The sequence below is a fragment of the Spinacia oleracea genome, chromosome 4 (assembly GCF_020520425.1).
Source record: "Spinacia oleracea cultivar Varoflay chromosome 4, BTI_SOV_V1, whole genome shotgun sequence".
In the NCBI taxonomy this organism is placed as follows: domain Eukaryota; kingdom Viridiplantae; phylum Streptophyta; class Magnoliopsida; order Caryophyllales; family Amaranthaceae; genus Spinacia; species Spinacia oleracea.
This window is the reverse complement of record NC_079490.1, coordinates 188,152,568-188,171,839: the sequence shown is the minus strand read 5'-3', so window position 1 is coordinate 188,171,839 and position 19,272 is coordinate 188,152,568. Positions and strand designations below refer to the sequence as shown.

Genomic DNA, 19,272 nt, shown 5'->3' with positions numbered 1-19,272 from the left:
GATGGAATCTGAATCTGATATTGGATCAATCAGTTGTGGACTTGCCAAAGATGGGGTTTACTATCAAGGTTCATTCCTATGCCAAATTATCATTTTACAAATCTCATTTTTAACAAACCTTGTTGTAAAAATAGACAAACCTATTTAAAAATTTATGTATAAAAATAAAAACATATATTTTTATTTTTTTACTTTATTAGATGCAACGAGGTTTGTTTTTTGTAACCTCTCTTGAAAAAACTTAGGCTAGCAATAGTAAGGTTTGTTTGTTCTAATCATGACAAATTATGTTCTTGGTACATAGGCTATGTTACTTGGACTCGGGTACTAGTGTCGGATACGGGTATGTGTCCAAGTGTCCGACTCGGCTAAATGGTCAAAAAATTCCAGGATTTAAGTCGAAAATGAAGTGTCTGAGTGTCTGTACCCATGTCGGAGTGTCGAGGGTCCGACACGGGTACTTGAGGTAAAATGAAGAGTCTGAGTAACATAGTACATAGGTGTGTATCTCAGCCTCTCAGGTAATATGAGTTAAACTTAAATTGGATCATGTTTGGAGACCTGGTTTTTTTGGTTTTGCGACTTCATCAGGGTGGACTTGTTTTTCTAATTTTGCCAACGCCGGCTAGCTTCACTTCCTTATGCAGAATGCCAAAGTGTGAACAACACAGATGACAACAACAAATAATGCTCAAGTGAGCATATTTCACAACATACAACAGAAACAAGCATCCAGAACCAGAAAAGTCCTACCAGTCTTTATGCATCTGTCAAATAGGAGAAACAAACTCAATTGCCGAGACTTGAACCAAAAAACCAGAAAACTTCAAAGGGTCACTGTTGACTCACATTCCCTTTATGATCAAGAAATGAGCATCTCAGCTACAGACTTCAGCTCCAATTCTTGCTTCACTCTTTTCAGCCAAAAAAATTAACGCACTCAAGTCATTCTTCTTTTCAGCCGAAGGCATTGTGGATGGCAGCAAAGATATGCACATTTTTCTTTGGATTGGTGTAATTTGATATGTCAAACTAAGTACTCCATAACATACCAGAAAGGCAGAAAGTTTCACAACTCTCTTCAAGAAGCTGCAGTTCCTTGCATCGCAGATTCCTCTGAATTAGTGCATTTCCAGATATAGAAACCCTTCAAGGCAATGACTTTCTGAAAAGGCTGCTCCCCCACCAAAGTGGTAACTATGATTTAGCCACATAAGTAGCATGTGTAAAGACTAAAGTAGATATCATTAGGCTATTGCTGGTAAATCACAAAATTGCAATAGCACATCCTCCATAAATCTCTCATTCAGTTGACTTCAAAAATCAAATTCCTGATAATTGACCCAGCATCTGAATCCAGCAACTTTTTAACCTTGGACAAAGAAGATCTTTGAGAACTCCCAAGATTACTTGAAGCAACTACTAAACGATTACCAACTTCAGATCTTTCATAATTGTTTTTCAGACCAACAACATTATTCGAGTCTTCTGGCAAAAGTGAGGGCAACAATCTCTGGCGTGTTTTTAGAGAATTTCGCTTCTTGGAGCTGTTCTTATCCAAGGAAATATTCTCCATATCACATTGTCCCGTTCCTGTGGTAGCTTCTGAGCTGGAAGCGCTTCCATTCGGATCAACATTGATAAAATTTGTGAAGTATCTGTCAATGATACCTGACACTGATACTGCTCCAGATAAGCTTCCACAAGGACTTTCAGCTGTAGCATTGGATTCTGATACTTTACTTGGATGCTGCACTTCTTGCTGACCACTCAATTTTTTCTGGCACACACTGGAAGTGTTTCCTTTTTGCTCTGGCTCAAGTCTTTCATGACTGAATCTTTCAGCACATTTCTTCAATTTAGGTTTTCTTTTCCGCATTTTTTCCTTCCTAGATGGGGGAGTTGATACCAGTGCTGTAGCATTGAAATCTGATACTTCACTCGGATGCAGCACTTCTTGCTGACCTCTCCGTTTCCCTTCACATACACTGGAAACGTTTCCTTTTGGCTCTGGCTCAAGTATATCATCACCGAGTCTTTCAGAAAAGTTCTTAACTTTTGGGTTTTTTTTCCTCTTCTTCTTCTTCTTCTTCTTCTTCTTCATCGGTGGGTATACCTGTGCTTCCCCCTGCGGAACAGCTTTTGAGCCTAAATTTTGTTTGTTGCTCTGGATTTCAGCCAAGTTCTGACGAAATTTTGTACTGTTATTGATATCTGGAAAAAATTTCAATCGACTAACATTTACATAGAGGAACCAGGAATCTTGAAGACCATGGAAAACATGCTCCAGCGGCAGCATATCAGGCAGGCGGTAATAACAGTTAATCTGCTTCACCTACCAGAGATGGATGAAACTATTATAAACAATTTTGAAACATAAAATAGAGTCAAATACAGGAAAATTGGAGAAAGTAAGCAAGACAGTTACTCATAAAGTACATGAATGTGAGAAAAGAATTATGGGGATACCATCACTTCATCAATAGAGAGAAATCCTAGTTCAGGAAAACAACAAATGTGCGCTCTTTCAAGTTCCCCTGCAGAACAAATTTACACCCCGTTAACTTCACATAGAGTGAAACAAGCAATTTCCTCGAGGCAAACACTTACTTGATATTATAAATACCAAAAATATACAACAGAACTCCAGCCTTGCATCTATAGAAATGTTAGTAATCACCATACAGAACAAAGAGGATACAGATAAGAAGTAGGTAATGGAAAACTGGAAATAGACTACTAGTCACCTAACTTGTCCTTTCAGATGACAGAATTAGGCATACCATTTTCATCAAACTGCAAGCACTCAATATTACATTACACTTCGTCGATCATACTAGGAACTCTAAAGAGGTTGGAAACACCTACATTTACCTTTTAACACATGAACCATTCTATACTTACTAAAAGAGGAGTAATTTGGAAAAGCAGAACCTCTATATTTGCTAGTACCATGAGCAGTTACACTGAATACCAACATGGTAGGCAATCCTTACTCACAGGTTAGAGACCTACAAACCAATACAAGAAAGAAAAGTTGCTCCAAATTCAAACACCACCAAGCAATATCCGACCACCAGAGGATCAAATTTGAAACAACAATCCGTGCGCTCCAAATCTATACCTAGTATTTAAAAAGCAAAACCATAGCTAATAATATGACATGTCTCATGCCTCCCTCAACTCATCCATCATTTTGGTTTTTTTGGTTTTTTTTGTTGTTTGTTATATTTCTAACGCCTCTTCTACTCATATTTCTCATTCAACATCAATTTATCATTTAATTTATGTATATTCATTCAATCTTTTCCACTTCATCTCAATCAATATCAATATTCCATTCAATTTGTATATATATTATTTCAACCTTCAAATTCCACCTATAATATTTAAATCATATTTTCCTACTAAAATTAAAAACCTCCAATAGCATTAGGACTTTAAAAGGCCAATAAACAACTACTACTGTATAACGGCCCGTTCAAACTAGTTACATAAACAAACATGTCAGCAATACACCCGAAAAAAGCGAACCCAAGTAACATAGCTAGTCAGCAATGGCAAAAGATAACCAATGATTCCTGTCATAAGCATACACTCCACAATTTAGATGGCAACACAATTTCGACTCACAGAAATCGAAAGCTCAATTCTAACTAAGAATGGGGTTAATTACATACAACAAGCATAAATTTCGATGCCAGCAAATTGATTAGAGTTCCCATTTTACAAATTTAAAACTATTACTGTGAATTGTATTAAGAATATAGAAATTCAAGATTTCAATTTTATCTTTCTGGGTCAATTCAACATCTCAGCAATAGAAATTCAATACCAAAAAAGAAAATTAAAAAGGGTGATAACATTCTCTTGAATTAACTAAATTAAGAAGTACCCAAAAATATATATATAAGGGGTGATAATGTATACCTTTGAATTTTCCGGCAGTAATGTCCGGTGAAACGGCGACAACAACGCAAGTACCCAGATTAGTTTGGGTGAAAACTGGGAGTTCTTTCAACTCCATTTTTTCAGGTGTAGCCGTGTGGGGAATCGCAAAGCAAGAACAACACTGGAATTGAAATAGGAAAACTCCAATATTTCGAAGATAGTCCGCTAGATTTCCTATTTTCTACTCACACCGTGCCAAAATGTTCTTTACCTATTCTATTTCGCGTGTTCTAAATTACGGAGTATCTTTTATCTATCATTTTATATTTTATATTATCTTTAACTAGAATGTGTTATGCACGGGATATATAGAGTGTTGCAAATAAAAATAAATCTTAATGCTACATGTTCCCAAGCTAAAGAATGATGGTATCGTACTTGCATCGGTAATGCGAGTGAGATGGGAAGAAAAATTCTACAATTTGAAAAAATTGAACGGCGGAAATGTTGAATTATTTAAATAGGAGTATATGATTTTATGAGGGTTTATTTGTAATTCTTATCAATTCAAAATTCACTATATATCTTTATTTTTATTTACAACACTCTATGTATTCGTGCACATTCTAGTACGTACGAATTCAAAAGAGATCAAGTGTTAAACTTAAGTAGTACTACGTACATGACAAATAATCCAGCTTTTTTCGCCGTCAATTACTCCTGCTTATTTTGTCAATGTTAAGTCAGTTGCTATTAGTCATAACCAAAGAGGACAATAAAGCCGATATTTTTTTTGTCAACATCCATGTAGAGTAATATAATGTGGTATAGATCGTTGGCGTTTATTTAACAAAGAGTAAACAATTTATACGGTGGAGGAGGAGATGAGATGACCAGAAAATCGGACCTAGGAGGTTCACTTAATGAACTTAGTCGTTGCCCTTTGGAACGTACTGCACGTCTGCACCTGCACCTGCACCTCGTTTGTGTTGGAGTGTTTGACATAGTCAACATAGTAGATAAATGTCTGCATTATACTTAATTGACTGTAAAGAACTAAAGATTATATGATCTCTTTTAGCATTGAATTGTTTGTATTTGACAATTGACAGAGTGGAGATACACTGCAATAAACATTTCTAATCTAAGTGAAATTAAGCCAATTAGCTTTACAAATATAATAATACAATGCAACCAAGTAATGTATATGCCTTTCTCCATTCTTTTGTAGCTAGCTTTTTCTTTACATTCCCCTGCTTATCCATTCGTGTTCTAAAGATGTGTTATACTACATATCATTCATACATTTCTTATGTTGTTATTTTGTATAGACCTTGTACACTCTTTAAACTTCAACGTACTTCTCTAGTTTTCATCCAAACACACCAAATATTACCTACAGGAATGATTCTTCTCCAACAAATGGCGTAATTCAACTAACAACCGATACAACAATCGTTAGTCTTAGAGAAAGTGTAGGCCAAACATCCTATTCTCATCATGTGCGCCTTTGGGATAATAGTACCAACAACATAACCAATTTTATAGAACAAAAAATCAGTATTAAGAATATTGACAATTGAAAAAAGGAAGTACTTCAAGAGGATATCAAGATTAAAACTTGGGCGATAAGGGAAATCGAAGGACCGATATTGAGCGGTGAACCAATTCCAACCATTGTGTAAACCTATAAGTTGAGCCAGCAGTCAAGTCCCCCAAACATGTACGACACCTGCATTCATTTCACTTCATCCATAAAAAATTCTAGTTTTTCTCAATTAAGAAATAAAAAAGCCATTATCCTATAATCAAAGAAAATCGAAGAAGCAAACCATAGAAGTGACATTAAGAGGTAAAGGGGTTTGCTTCAAATTTCGCTCAAAGTTTTCTCTTCATCTTCTCTGTCTTGCGAATTTGGCATACATACAATTCAGAATACGAATTACCCAATTGATATCTAATACTTGCACCGCTTCTATAAATGGAAATATTATCAATATTATATTATTTCTAACACTTATCTATTACCCCATCTACACCCCTACTCCCTACCAAAAATCATTTAAAAATCCACACCCCCCTCTCACCACTCCCCACCCCTTACACATTTTCCACTAACTGTATTAAAAAATACCTCACTATCAACTCACACCTATTAAATTAATAAGTCAATTCAAATGTCTTAAACTCCGCACCGATCAAACCGGTGCGAGTATTATGGGACGGAGGGAGTACTTGTAAATAAGAATTTCTCGTTATTATCATCGATGACAAATGGGATCATAGGGTGGGCGAAACTGTAGAAGATAGTGGTCCACTTCGGGCAAACCCGACCTCTGGCTTGACCAACTCTTGTTGATGGAAAATTTGACCAAGAAACATATTAGCTTTTGATCCCGTTTAGAGAACGGGCGGTTGTATAGTAGTTATTTAGTCTATCTTTTTAAGTTCTAAGTTTATTGAGCTTGTGATTTTAAAGAGGATATATGATTTAAATAGAGGTAAATTTTGAAAGTTGAAAGAATACATAAATTAAATAGTGTATTAATATTGAGTGTTAATCGTGAAGATGGAGTGAAAAATGTTGAATGAATAGATTGGTGAATTGGTGTTGGATAAGGAAGATGGAGTTAAAGAGACGATTGGAGTTGTATAATATATCAAATAACAAAGAAAAAATTATATAAAATACCAAATTGATGGAGGAAATAATGGATGACACGTGTCATCTAATCAAATGTGTTGACACATGTCATCTAATCAAATGTGGTTTTCTTTTTTAAATACTAGATATAGATTTTGCAATTCACCAGTCATTTCGTTAAACAGAGTCGTTTAACAAGTTTCAAACCAGCCAAGTTGTCTTTTTCTTTTTTTTGATAATTAACCAGCCAAGTTGTCTTATTATACCAAACATACAACTATACAAGTATAAAATTCCACGAAAAAAAAAGAGATACGTCTAAGGAACACCAACCCCTTTCTTCCATTTATTGATCACTACTTAATTATATATTTTGTTAATAGAAATGTCAATAAAAGTAGGAAAAAGTAATTTTAAAAATACAACCTTTAAGCAATCTGCTGAAAATGGGATGGTATTAAAGTTTTTAAACATAAAATTTACTCCCTCCATCCCGGAATATTTGACATGTTTTCCTTATCAGGTCCGTCCCTTAATACTTGACCTGTTTCTAGAAATGGAAATATTCTAACAATATTATATTATTTCTCACTCCACCCCTATTAACCCACCTACCCCCTACTCCATACAAAAAATAATTAAAAATTCAACCCCTACTCTCCCCTAACTCCACCCCTTTACACATTTTCCACTAACTACATTAAAATAATACCCCACTATTAACTACTCCCTCCGTCCCATAATATAGTGCCTGTTTTCCTAAAATGGTGTCCCTAAATGATGTGCCTATTTCTATTTTAAACCATTAATTTTTACTTTGAAAATTGTACTTTTTGACTTTTATTCAACCCATGTGCTTGATTTTTGTCCTTTTTAGGCCTATTTATTATGTACACACCTTTAATCTATAATTTATCTCTCCATTTTTGCCAACTAACATGTACTTTATCTTGAAAGTACAAATCATTATTGTTTTTATTATCAATGTTATCCTTTACCTTAATAACCGTGATTTTGGTCAAACGGGCGCTATATTATGGGACGGAGGGAGTACTACCTATTAAATTAAATAAGTCAATTTAAATCCCTTAAACTCTGTGCCGGTCAAACCGGGTCGAGTATTTCGGGACGGAGGGAGTATTATATACATAGTCGTCACAGCCTTGCAAACAATCAGTTAAACTTTATAATTGCTAGACAACTGCCTCATCGGTTTCCTTCTCAAATGCATGATTGCTCATTAGCATACTAAATTATAAATTCCCTTACAAATAGTCCTTTGTGTTCTTTCTCATATTGTATTATTGTGCAAGTCATTCATACAGATTACCAGAACAAAATGTCAGAGCTAAAACAAAGACTTCCATCATCCTCCATCAACCAACCATCTCCCACCTCCGATTTCGACTCTGACTCCGACCACCACCCAACTGCCATCCCCAACAACATACCCGATGATCGTAAACCGTCTATGGCCCAACGGGCCTTGGCAAGCACAGCCAATTTAGCCAACTTGCTACCAACAGGGACCCTCTTAGCCTTCCAAGTACTAACCCCAATCTTCACCAACAACGGGCAGTGCGATATAGCTACTCGGGCCATGACCGGGCTCCTCCTCACGGTCCTTGCCCTGTCCTGCTTCCTAGCATCCTTCACAGACAGCTTTCGAGGCCCGAATGGGCAAGTCTACTATGGTTTCTCCACCATGAAGGGGATGTGGCTATTCGACTACACAGGGCCGGGCCAAGTTGCGGTTGATCTAACTAAGTATAAGCTTAGGTTCATTGATTGGGTTCATGCTGTATTATCTGTGCTTGTGTTTGGAGTTGTGGCTTTAAGAGATAAGAATGTGGTGATCTGCTTTTACCCAAAGCCTAGCCATGAAATTCAGGAGGTTATTAATATATTGCCAATAGGTGTGGGTTTTATTTCTAGTTTGCTCTTTCTTGCTTTTCCTACCAGAAGACATGGTATTGGCTACCCTGTTTCTAATGCCAATCAACTTTCTACCTAGTTACTTCATTCTTTCTTCTCTTTCTTTTTTTTAGACAATTCTAAATCAATTTATTTGTGTATTCATTCTTTTGTATTAACAGAGACTATTTCAAAGTAAGATTATTCATTAATTAATTATTGCTTCTTACTTCCACCGTTTCAAAAAAAATTGCTAACAATTTTAATTTTGTCATTATTCATACACCAACTTTGACCATATATTTTATGGCATGTAGAAACTCTTACTTCCACCATTTCACCGCATGCAGAAACTCTTGTGATTTTGTCGGGAGACTCACCCATGATAAGGTGTGCGAAACGGGATGGATTCCGATGTAGTCGAAGCTAAGCTCCGATTAGGGTGTGCTATGCGTTAAAAAAATGCACGAGTCTTACAAATAATAGCTAATGACACATCAACAGTTTTTGCATGAAAATAAAATAAAAATAGAGGTTAAAGAAAATAAGAGCTCGTGTTAAGGAGGAAGTGCATTTCCACAATGTTTGGGAGGGACTATTATTTGAGGTTGGGGAGAGAGAGATTAAGAACCTCATTATAATAGCATGAGCAATAGTGAGTTTGCCCACGATAATACATAAATTTATTTCTGTTCCACATCATTTTTCACCATCTTGAATCACTATTATAAGCCACCTTTTTTTTTATTGTTCCCTAGTGGTGAGGTTATGTACCATTCTTAAGTGGAAGAAAGCCCAAATGTAGGTGACAAGTGTCACTTTCTACTTAGACCTCTGCTTGCTTCCCATTGAAACATGCCTCGTGGGCCGAAGACGTTAGTGACGCAACAGTCACTATAACGTAACCCATCCCATGAACAAGCTAAAAATCATCATCTACAATACTCCATAATAAACTTACTCACAAAGAGAAGAGAAAGTATCATGAGTAACAACAAATTCACCATCGCTCAATCTCCCCTTATTATTGCTTTACAAAACCAAGACAATTTTCCACATGAAATCGGAACAAAAAACACTACCCCCTCAAGTGAAATTTCAAAACAATCCCCTTAATTGACATATTAAGGGGCATTCTCGTAATTATAATGAAAAAATATACAATCTAAAAATTGCAATTTACAATATATTTGATATTTCAAAAAAATTAAAATAAAAGAAAATAATTTTAACATAGAGAGAGATTGTATATTTAAATATATAGATGGTATATTTTGATAATTTATTTATGAAAATATCCTTTGATATATTTACCGGCTAAGCATGGAGATTGACTGGACGGAGCTCACTCGTTAAAGCCTTTCTCAAACGGTCAAAGTTACCGTCAAACCCCGCTTTGGTACGAGGAAGTATTTTCGGATATCAGATATGTGTGGGCAAATGCATATCATAGCAAAAGACAAAATAAGAAAAATGACAAAAAAGAAATTAAATGGTACTCCCTCCGTCCCATAATATAGTGCCTGTTTTCCTAAAATGGTGTCCCTAAATGATGTGCCTATTTCTATTTTAAACCATTAATTTTTACTTTGAAAATTGTACTTTTTGACTTTTATTCAACCCATGTGCTTGATTTTTGTCCTTTTTAGGCCTATTTATTATGTACACACCTTTAATCTATAATTTATCTCTCCATTTTTGCCAACTAACATGTACTTTATCTTGAAAGTACAAATCATTATTGTTTTTATTATCAATGTTATCCTTTACCTTAATAACCGTGATTTTGGTCAAACGGGCCACTATATTATGGGACGGAGGAAGTACTTTTTTAAACAAAAATGGTACTTTTTTTAACTAAATGGTACTTTTTTTTACAAAATGGTACTTTTTTAACATAAATGGTACTTCCTTTTTTGTCTTTTAGCTGATATGTGTGTTCACATATCTGATATCCGAAAAAACAACTTCGCTTTGGTACCCCTTTCAAGTTTCACAGTAGTAACGTTATCTACTCCAGTCAACTGGAATCTCTGTTAAAAAAAAGCTTACTTTAGCAGCAACAATGGCGGCAACCGTCACCAATTTTCATCCAGTCTTTCTCCTCTCTGACTCCGACTCCTATATCTCGTCCAATCCCAGAAAACCCAACTTCTCAAAACGCTTATTTACCACTTCCCCTCTTTTATTCCCAACAATTGTCAGCCATGCTCTTACTCAAAATACCCCTCCTTACTCTTCTTCTTCTAAGCCCAAATTAAAAAAGACAGGTAAATTTTGCAGAAAGTTAAGTGCCCTTTTCTTTAATGTTGCCAATTTTGATCCTTACTTGAAGAAATGGGCATTGATGGTTTTGAATTCATCTTTAATTTGTTTTGGGTGTTTTGAAATTGTTGGGTTTCCAGGTGGTCTTGATTCTTCAGAGAAAACCCAGAAGCTAAATTTGCAGGTTTCACCTCACAGAGCTGGTAAACTCATATTTCTTACATCTTGAAAATTTTTACTGTTACATTTTCTGGGTTTGTTAATTGACCTTAATTTTGTATAATGTGGGTAAATATTGTTATGATTTTTTGTTAATGTAGTGGTTTGAAATTGTGTATTATCTTCTCTATTTTGGTACTGAATCACTTGGAGTTTTGGGTAAATTTGGAGTGTTGAAATCTTTGACATTCTAAACAGGTTGGTGATTATGTTGAGATATTTAAGATTACTTATCTAGTTCCATTTTCCCCTTTTATATTATCTTGCAATTTGTTGTTATTCTTTAGGATAAATTACAACCATATCTTGTTCTATCGTTAAGCTGAAGTTGAACCGTCCTTTTAACAATGCACTTAATCAAATATTCTGGAGTGTCATTTATTTAAGTGTTCAGCTTGCCGATTAAACTACTACGTATGAGTTAAGGGAAGCTATCTCTTAACAATCATGGGGTGAATATCTTATATGTATACAAATTTCCTAGGTCAGAAAGCTGGTTCATCTTTTTGGGTGGCTTGTTTAGTGCTTCTTTTTATGATGTGGTTTGGTGTAAAAGTTACCCTATTCAATTTTTGGGTTGAAATCAATAAAATTCCACTGTTAGTACTTAAAATCGCGTTTGTGCCATGGCCACATGGTAAATGGTGTGAATATCATTCGTTACTATCCTAGCACTCAATATTGATTGAGCACAATAGGAGGTTTAAGTGGTGCAAGTTATAGAAAAGTTTTGTTCTGATATTGATGATTCTCTTGGTTTTGTTTCCTGTTTAAATTCAGTTGCTGCTGTGAGGTTGATGCGGATAGAGTTCGGTGGTGCTTTCGCCGATCTTCTAAATGAGAGAGGAAAGGGTTCAGGGAACAACGAGATGGAATATGTCGAAAGAACTCTTGGATTCCGCACCAGAGACCTAGAAGAAAGAGATCTCAGAATGGTCTTTTACTCTTACTCTCCTTTGTAAACTTATTACCCACCTTACAATGGTAGCATTAGTGCAGAAATTTGAATCTTACACCTAATTCAGACCCAGGGCATATTGCTAGATGTTAGTACATACTACATAGCTATCAGTCCCAAATAAAGTGGAGGTGCTGCTCCTTTCATTAGGTTCGGTTGTGACATGGGTAAGATGCAAACTAGTGAACAAAAGCAACTGTATAGATGCTTTTGGTTTGAGACATGTTCCTTCATGGCCACCTCCTCCACTGGTTGGCAGTTTGGCTATCCTCGGCAAGATCTAAGGGAATGTGGGATATGTGTTCTGCAGAATGACTGTATCTTGGTGATGTTTAATTTGTTTAGGAGTGAGTAAATAGTGGTGAAAAATTAGTGGTGGGACCTTTTGTTGGATTCCAAACAAGTCCTTAATAATGCGGTATTCTTACAAGAGTTCACAAAAACTTGGTTGATAATATGACGCTGCAAATGTGGTTCTAGGACTCAAATTAATTCCTTCAGTGAAAATTATCTTACCTTTACTCTCCATCGAAGGCATTTAGATGCTTATTCTGAATAAAGTTGAGGAACACCTGCATGCTTTTTTGCTCCTTGACTTTTATCCGGGTAGATGAACCTAAGAACTACAAACATTAATGGTTTTTGGACTCAAACAAGTTCCTTTAGTGGAGATGCTCTAACTTCAACTTTCCCGTCAAGGTCTATAGATGTTTATTCTGAATACAGCTACGAACTCCTTTTGCACCTCGAGCCAGATTGATGAACCTAAGAACTAAAGACGTTGTGCATAAAGCTTTGTGTATTGTTCTGTAGAAGGGAAATGTTGCTTCTAATATCTTGACATTGTAGGTTACTAACATTGTTGGTGGTGCAATTCGTTGGAGAAAATATCTAGATTATCTGATTCTTTCGTTGTGCCATGACGAAATATCCTTCAGGAACATGGAGCCTCTGCTATTACAGGTATATCACTCATATACGGTTCTGCCAAGACTTAACTTTTTTTTTTTTGGAAATGGTGTGAGTGAAACTTTTATGCTAAAGATTATTATGTTCGGTATGTAATGGATTTTTCGAGTGTTTTATTTGTTAGCTGGTTGTGAAGGTGTAGTTGTTATAACTGTTAAATATGTTTTGACCCTATATATTGTATTAACCTTGTGACTTGCACTTATTTTTGTTTCTAGATTCTTAGGATTGGATTTTATGAGATTGTTAAACGGGAAATGCCACCATATGCTGTTGTTGACGAGGTTAGTTGTTACTCACCTGTGCTACTTGAGTCATGTCTCATAGATATACCTTTTACTTTTTGGGATTTGATATGGAGTAGATATAATTGCATACTGTTGGATCGTTAGAGTTACTAGCTGGAGATGACTTTTTTGATATTATAATTCCTTTTAGCTAGTACGTGCGTCCGTGCTTGCAAACAATGGCTATGTTTGTGGTAACCTGAATGCATGTGCAACTGCAGAAGGTTGCATCATCCGGTTTCAAATTTTCTTGGTGAAATTAGAGCCTTTCTTATTTGTCTGTAGGTTCAGAGTTTCAGACACTTGTTCTTACTACTAGGCTGTATTGCAGAATGTGAATCTTGCCAAGTTTGCTCTTAGACCAGGTGCAGGGAACATGGTGAATGGGATACTCCGAAAGCTAGTTTCACTTAAGGTTCATATCTTTCTTGTCATTAATCTTTTTTTTGGATATGTAATATTATTGCCAAAATCTATAATACAACCAAGGTACAAAGAGAATTAGAGAAGCGGCAAATCTTCAAGGAAGGAAGTAGGAACCCCCCCCCCCCCCCCCCCCCCCCCCCCCCCTACCCCTCTCTCAAGGACCTGCCAACAGCAAACAAAAGGCCGGAACCATACACCAAAACACACCTATCAAACTTGCAGTTTATCCCAAGGATGCAAACCAAGCACAGCTTGGGGCACCTTTTTACCTAAAATACAATTAATCCTTTGCTTCACTATGCTTATCTCCTTAACTACTACATTAATAGTAGGGAGTTTACAACTCCACATAGCTTCATTTCTGACAATCCAATTTTCGTGCAATATAGCAGGCTAGCAGCAGCAGATGCTATTGCAACTTTTCTCCAGAACTGAGATGTCATTTCTCTTTTACTGATCCATCTCAAAATGAGATAGAAATCATTAGTCACAACCCTGATTCCAAGCCATTGTTTGATCTTTTTAATGCACTGATTGCCATATGCACATTCAAAGAGACTCACAGTCTTGCGCTCTTGCCAACAAATGCCACCAGGGACAACAACTATCAGTCTCGCTACTGTGCAATTTAAACTACCGTTGCCTAGTCTGCAACCATACAAGCATAGCAAGCCAGACTATCAAATTTATTTTTGGGAACCACTAAAAAGTTACCGCACTTACTTTTGGAAGGGAATATTTGATAGAGTATAAATTATAAAACTAATCTTGGGGCTTCAACCATTAGCTTAAACTTTTGGTTGAGTTGGTCCTTTAACATGGTATTAGAGCACAGGTTTGTTGGGCCTTTCATAACGGGTATTTCAAGCCACTGGTTAAGGGACCTCTATTGGATGTTCATTCCCAATGAGGGCTATAATACCTCCTAGTATGCTCTAAATTCTAAGGATACTCACATGTGAGGGGCAATGTTGAAACCTTGTCCACATGTGAGTTGTCCCACGTTGCTTATAAGCTTGTGGAGTTACTCTCACTATTACCAATTGGTTTTACTTTGGAATCTGCATTGAGCTTAATAGTGGACCGAACTCTCCTCCTCCTCCTTATTGGATTGCCCAGTCCCATTTCATATTTCTTTGACATCAAACATTAATAGAGTATAAAACTAATCTTGGGGCTTCAACCAAAAGTTTAAGCTAATGGTTGAAGCCCCAAGATTAGTTTTATACTTTATCAATATTCATAATTAAATTGTCCGCCCTTGATAATGTTTATAACATAAGGCCTTTTCTCTCTACAGGATAACGACTCCCTTCCTGTACCCAAGTTAGACGGTAACGATCGTGCTCAAGCACGTGCCCTTGCTACTACTCATTCCCATCCAGTGGTGAGTTTGTAATGAAAATATGAAATCCAGTTGCTGATGGTGCTATGCTCTTAGGGTATAAAACAATTTTCAATACTGACTGGTCTCCTTTTTTCCCCTCATAACACCTCCTCCCCAGTGGATGGTAAGACGGTGGACCAAGTATCTTGGACAAGAAGCAGCTATAAAATTGATGATATGGAATAATACTGATCCAAGTTTCAGCTTACGGTTGGCAATTTTTTTTTCCTCTGGGTCATGAATTGTCTAATGTTTTCGCTGCCTAAGTCATGTTTATGGTACTAATGAACTAATCCTGATTTTCCCTCGTTGCTAAATTTGGCTTTCTTGGTACAAGGGCCAATATTGCAAAAGGATTAACTCGAGAAGACCTCATTACGAAGCTTAACATCTTGAAGGTTACTGACTTTTCCCTTGTAGCTTCATACTGGGCGTCTTTTTTCTCAAACTCTATGCGCATCACAATACTTTATCTTCAGGTTCTACATGAGCCTTCCTCGTATTTGGATGATTTTGTCTGCATCAGAAGAGGGATGCAGGTACTTTCTTGTCATAGTAACTTAATGTTTAGTATAAGATGACTGATTTCTTAGATTATATACTGATTTGTTTTCCATATCCCAGATTGTGATACAAAATGGATTTCTTAAAGAAGGCTTATGTTCGGTCCAGGATGAGAGTGCAGGTCAGCAAATCCCAAGTGCCATTATGTTTAACAGCTTCAAAGATAATGCTTCTAGGTCTTCTTGTATTGTGATGCTGACACTGCCAAAATATTCAGCATTAAGCTCTTTACATATTTCATCTTTTCATACTTTATTTTTCTTTCTTGAATCAAGACCATCTAATCTGATGCCTTTATTCTCACATTGGTTAAAACTCCATCTTTTTACCTACTCTTCTGAAAGATTATATAGGAAGATTAGATATCAGACAATGTATGGCTTCATCATCTCCAATAAAATTTTGGATGACAAACACAATAACTTTGCTTCAGGTCTAGCTGTCTCTGTTCTGGATCCACAACCTGATGATTGCATTATTGATTGCTGTGCTGCTCCTGGGGGGAAGACACTCTTCATGGCATCTCGCTTGAAAGGCCAAGGTACATAAGGAGCAAACAGACTTCTTCCTTATTTGACAGTTGAACTACTGATGATGCCGGTTCTGCATTTTCAGGTATGATATCAGCAATTGATATAAATAAAGGTCGTCTACGGATTCTTGAAGAAACAGCCAAGCTGCAGTGTGTTGATAGTGTGATCTCTTGCATCCATGCTGATCTTCGATCCTTTGCAGTACGTCGTTGTAAAATAAGTTACTCCACTACCTTTGTTTTCTGCTTCTTTTTCGCTGAAACAACTACCTCTATTTACCTCGATCAGGACAGCAACAATTTGAAGTTTGATAAAGTTCTGCTAGATGCACCATGTTCTGGCCTTGGTGTACTTTCCAAAGTATGCGGTTCTCCTTTTCTGCTGTTCGGATTCTTTAAAACTTAATTTTCTATCTGTTTTTAGGTGTGAAAACGTTGATCAAAGTTTCATTTTTTTTTTCCTGAAGAGGCCGGATTTGCGCTGGAATAGAAAGCTGGAGGATTTGGAAGAGCTAAAGTCATTGCAGGACGAGCTGTTGGATGCTGCTTGCAAGTGAGATGAAGATCTAGCGTTCCTTTTGAAGTGCATGATGTTAATTAATGTTTTTTTTCAAAAATTTCCTTTATTCTGTGGGTTTGTTTAACATACACAGGCTGGTCAAAGCAGACGGTGTGCTTGTGTACAGTACCTGCTCCATTGATCCTGAAGAAAATGAAGAGAGGGTCTCTGCATTTCTTATCAGACATCCGGTATTGTTGGTGTAAAATAGTAGTTTCATCTCTTATAATTGCTGACTGGGTAATTCTTTTCTTCTTCTTCTATGTGTTAATATATTGTTTGCTGAGTGATAGGAATTCCAAATAGAGCCTGTTGACAGATATGTTCCATCTGAGTTTTCAACTGAACAAGGATTCTACCGCTCATGCCCAGTGAAGCATTCAATGGATGGAGCTTTTGCTGCACGTCTTGTTCGATGGCAGTAAGTAAGGATATGAGAAGGCCATGTATGTGTCATTTCCCTTTCTGATACGGGACAACAAATGTCAAATGCTTGTGTTGCTGAACGAGTTTATACAAGAAGCAAATCTTGATATAGGCCTGAAGAATTAGCAGGTTGCTGATGCTGATGCTGATGCTGATGCTGATGCTGACAGTCAGGGGACAAAGATAAGAATATCAATGATTTGATTTCTAAAGCAAGTTGGTCATATTCCTTGCTGAACAACCAGTAATGAGGACGATGGTGCAAATTTCGTAGCATGTTATAGGCAGTAGTGGTATTATTAGTCAGATTGAACTCCCAACTTTTCTGTTCGATTGGTAGAACGCTTTTAATCTACCAAAAAAGTATACAAAACCCTAACACCACCTACATGGCTACATCCTTGTCAAGTAGGTGTAGTTGTTGACGCTGTAAAAATGCTACTACGGAAAGTATTTGTCAACTTGGTTTAGTGCTTGCCCATGGTCTCTTTTGTAATAATTCGCTTAAATTCGTTTCTAAATCTCTTTTTAAAAATAGTTTGAGATTATGGTTTTAGGTTCATTTTCAACATAAATCAAGTTTAATGAAGAGCTGAAATTTTGACTAATAGTTTGAGATTATGGTTTTAGGTTCTTACATCTCTTTTGAAATTAAAGTGAGTCTATGGGTTAAGCGTAATTTAATTAGAAAATATTATTATGTTTATCAAACTTGTATCTAATTATTTGTCATATCATATGACATGTTTTTTTTTTTTTTTGACAAGGAGTTCATTTAAACTAGGAAACTAAGAAAAGCGAATACAACAAGCCGAATACTAAACTATTACATGGGCCATGACTAAAAACATACAAACAAAGGCAGCCAATGAGCACGGGGACGGAAATGCCTTGCATTGAGGCAGTAGATCGGAGCCTGAAAAACCGAGTGAGACACAAACCAACCGCAGCCAGACCTTGAACCCACAACACATTCATTATGGGGAAGCATGAGAATGACGATGGTGGAACTATTACACCGGAATAGGGACCTTGACATTGCAGAAACCTTGAAGCAACTTGACGATGGAAGCCGATGAGAAGTGAAGAAAACCTCTGACGAAGAATACACCCTGATTGAACAACCCACACATGACACCCGACCACTCCTAGGGAACGAGATACATACCAACCTAGGAGGCTTGGAACGATACTGGCATAGCCACTTTCCTTGGTGACTCTACCATGAGAAGCCTTGCAATTGAATGCTGGCCCCAAACATTAAAGATGGGGAGCCTCCTTCAAGATATGATTTAACAGTGATGACAGATAAAATCATCACCAACAAACTAACTAAAGAAACCACAGGGACAGCAACTCCGTACGCAGACAAAATTCTCCTCCTCACACCAAACCCTTTAAGCATAACTTCCATCAAATAACCTCCTAAGGACACCCTAGAAACAACGACCTTAGGATTATAACTACACTGGTTTCCCTCCCCCACATAGGAGAGGGCCAGCACCCTGACCAAACAAACGAAGCAGGGCATAGCCATAAAACCAGCACAATCCCTTGAGACGCCCAAACCCACACAACACAAATCCCCCCAAATTAACATACACATCCAGAACACACCAAGCCAGCAGAACAAACACTTAATACGAAGAAAGAAAATCCTACTTAAGAAACCCCAAATCATCGACCAACCTATAGACCCAACAAACCCCTCAAAAGAGAGATCAACAACCAAAAGAGAAACTAAACACAGAGAAAACATACCAATTGGACTTGGAAGGCAACTTGAACGGCGGCAGATAAGCGGCGGAACCACCCTAGCGGCGAAAAAAACCGCCGAGCACGGTGGTGGGTGATACCACAAAAGCCAACAAACCAACCACACCTCCTCGATTAGAAACTCCAAAATTTGGCGATCGAAGAACACCGCAAGAACTACGACAAACCATAAAAAGCACTTAAATCAACTAAAAACTACAATTAAACAACCATATCCACTCCCCTCGCCGGCGATGGCGATCTGGTGATCCAAAATCACCGATCGCCGGCGAGCTGGTGGGAAGAATTGATGCGGTGAAGCAAACGGTGGAAGGAGAGAGAAGAGAGGAAAAAAAGTTTAGAGAGAGAAGCGATTTTCTTTTTGAACCCTATGCGTTTTTATATCACATGTTTATTTGGAAATCAGTTTAGTGAATGATCGAAAATATTGATTATTTAAATATTATACAGAGTAA

General features: G+C 36.9%; 3 protein-coding genes across 6 annotated transcripts; 2 read left to right on the top strand and 1 right to left on the bottom strand.

Moving 5' to 3' along the window:
• Positions 1-672: 672 nt before the first annotated feature.
• LOC110782753 (uncharacterized) lies at positions 673-4,188 on the bottom strand. 2 transcript variants are annotated; one of them, XM_021986988.2, is made up of 4 exons: positions 3,931-4,188; positions 2,470-2,537; positions 2,240-2,335; positions 673-2,128 (listed from the first exon to the last, which is right to left on the bottom strand). In XM_021986988.2, the coding sequence occupies exons 1-4, from the start codon at positions 4,025-4,027 to the stop codon at positions 1,307-1,309; spliced, it is 1,083 nt and encodes a 360-aa protein (XP_021842680.2). In that variant the 5' UTR covers positions 4,028-4,188; the 3' UTR covers positions 673-1,306. The 2 variants fall into 2 exon arrangements, with proteins under 2 accessions (XP_021842680.2, XP_021842679.2); XM_021986987.2 differs by having other exon boundaries at positions 673-2,335; positions 3,931-4,187.
• Positions 4,189-7,712: 3,524 nt separating this feature from the next.
• On the top strand, positions 7,713-8,665 carry LOC110782616 (protein DMP3). Its single transcript, XM_021986781.2, has one exon. It carries the CDS (start codon positions 7,875-7,877, stop codon positions 8,547-8,549), a length of 675 nt encoding a protein of 224 aa, XP_021842473.1. The 5' UTR covers positions 7,713-7,874; the 3' UTR covers positions 8,550-8,665.
• A 1,789-nt stretch (positions 8,666-10,454) lies between these two features.
• On the top strand, positions 10,455-17,520 carry LOC110782752 (uncharacterized). Of its 3 annotated transcripts, XM_021986983.2 has the most exons (17): positions 10,456-10,719; positions 10,855-10,917; positions 11,714-11,868; positions 12,741-12,854; positions 13,079-13,144; positions 13,479-13,562; positions 14,874-14,960; positions 15,079-15,170; positions 15,298-15,358; positions 15,440-15,499; positions 15,585-15,645; positions 15,958-16,065; positions 16,140-16,258; positions 16,346-16,417; positions 16,524-16,609; positions 16,710-16,806; positions 16,909-17,520. In XM_021986983.2, the coding sequence occupies exons 1-17, from the start codon at positions 10,515-10,517 to the stop codon at positions 17,038-17,040; spliced, it is 1,662 nt and encodes a 553-aa protein (XP_021842675.1). In that variant the 5' UTR covers positions 10,456-10,514; the 3' UTR covers positions 17,041-17,520. The 3 variants fall into 3 exon arrangements, with proteins under 3 accessions (XP_021842678.1, XP_021842675.1, XP_021842676.1); XM_021986986.2 differs by lacking the exon at positions 13,479-13,562 and having other exon boundaries at positions 10,455-10,719; XM_021986984.2 differs by lacking the exon at positions 13,079-13,144.
• The last annotated feature ends 1,752 nt before the right edge of the window (positions 17,521-19,272 follow it).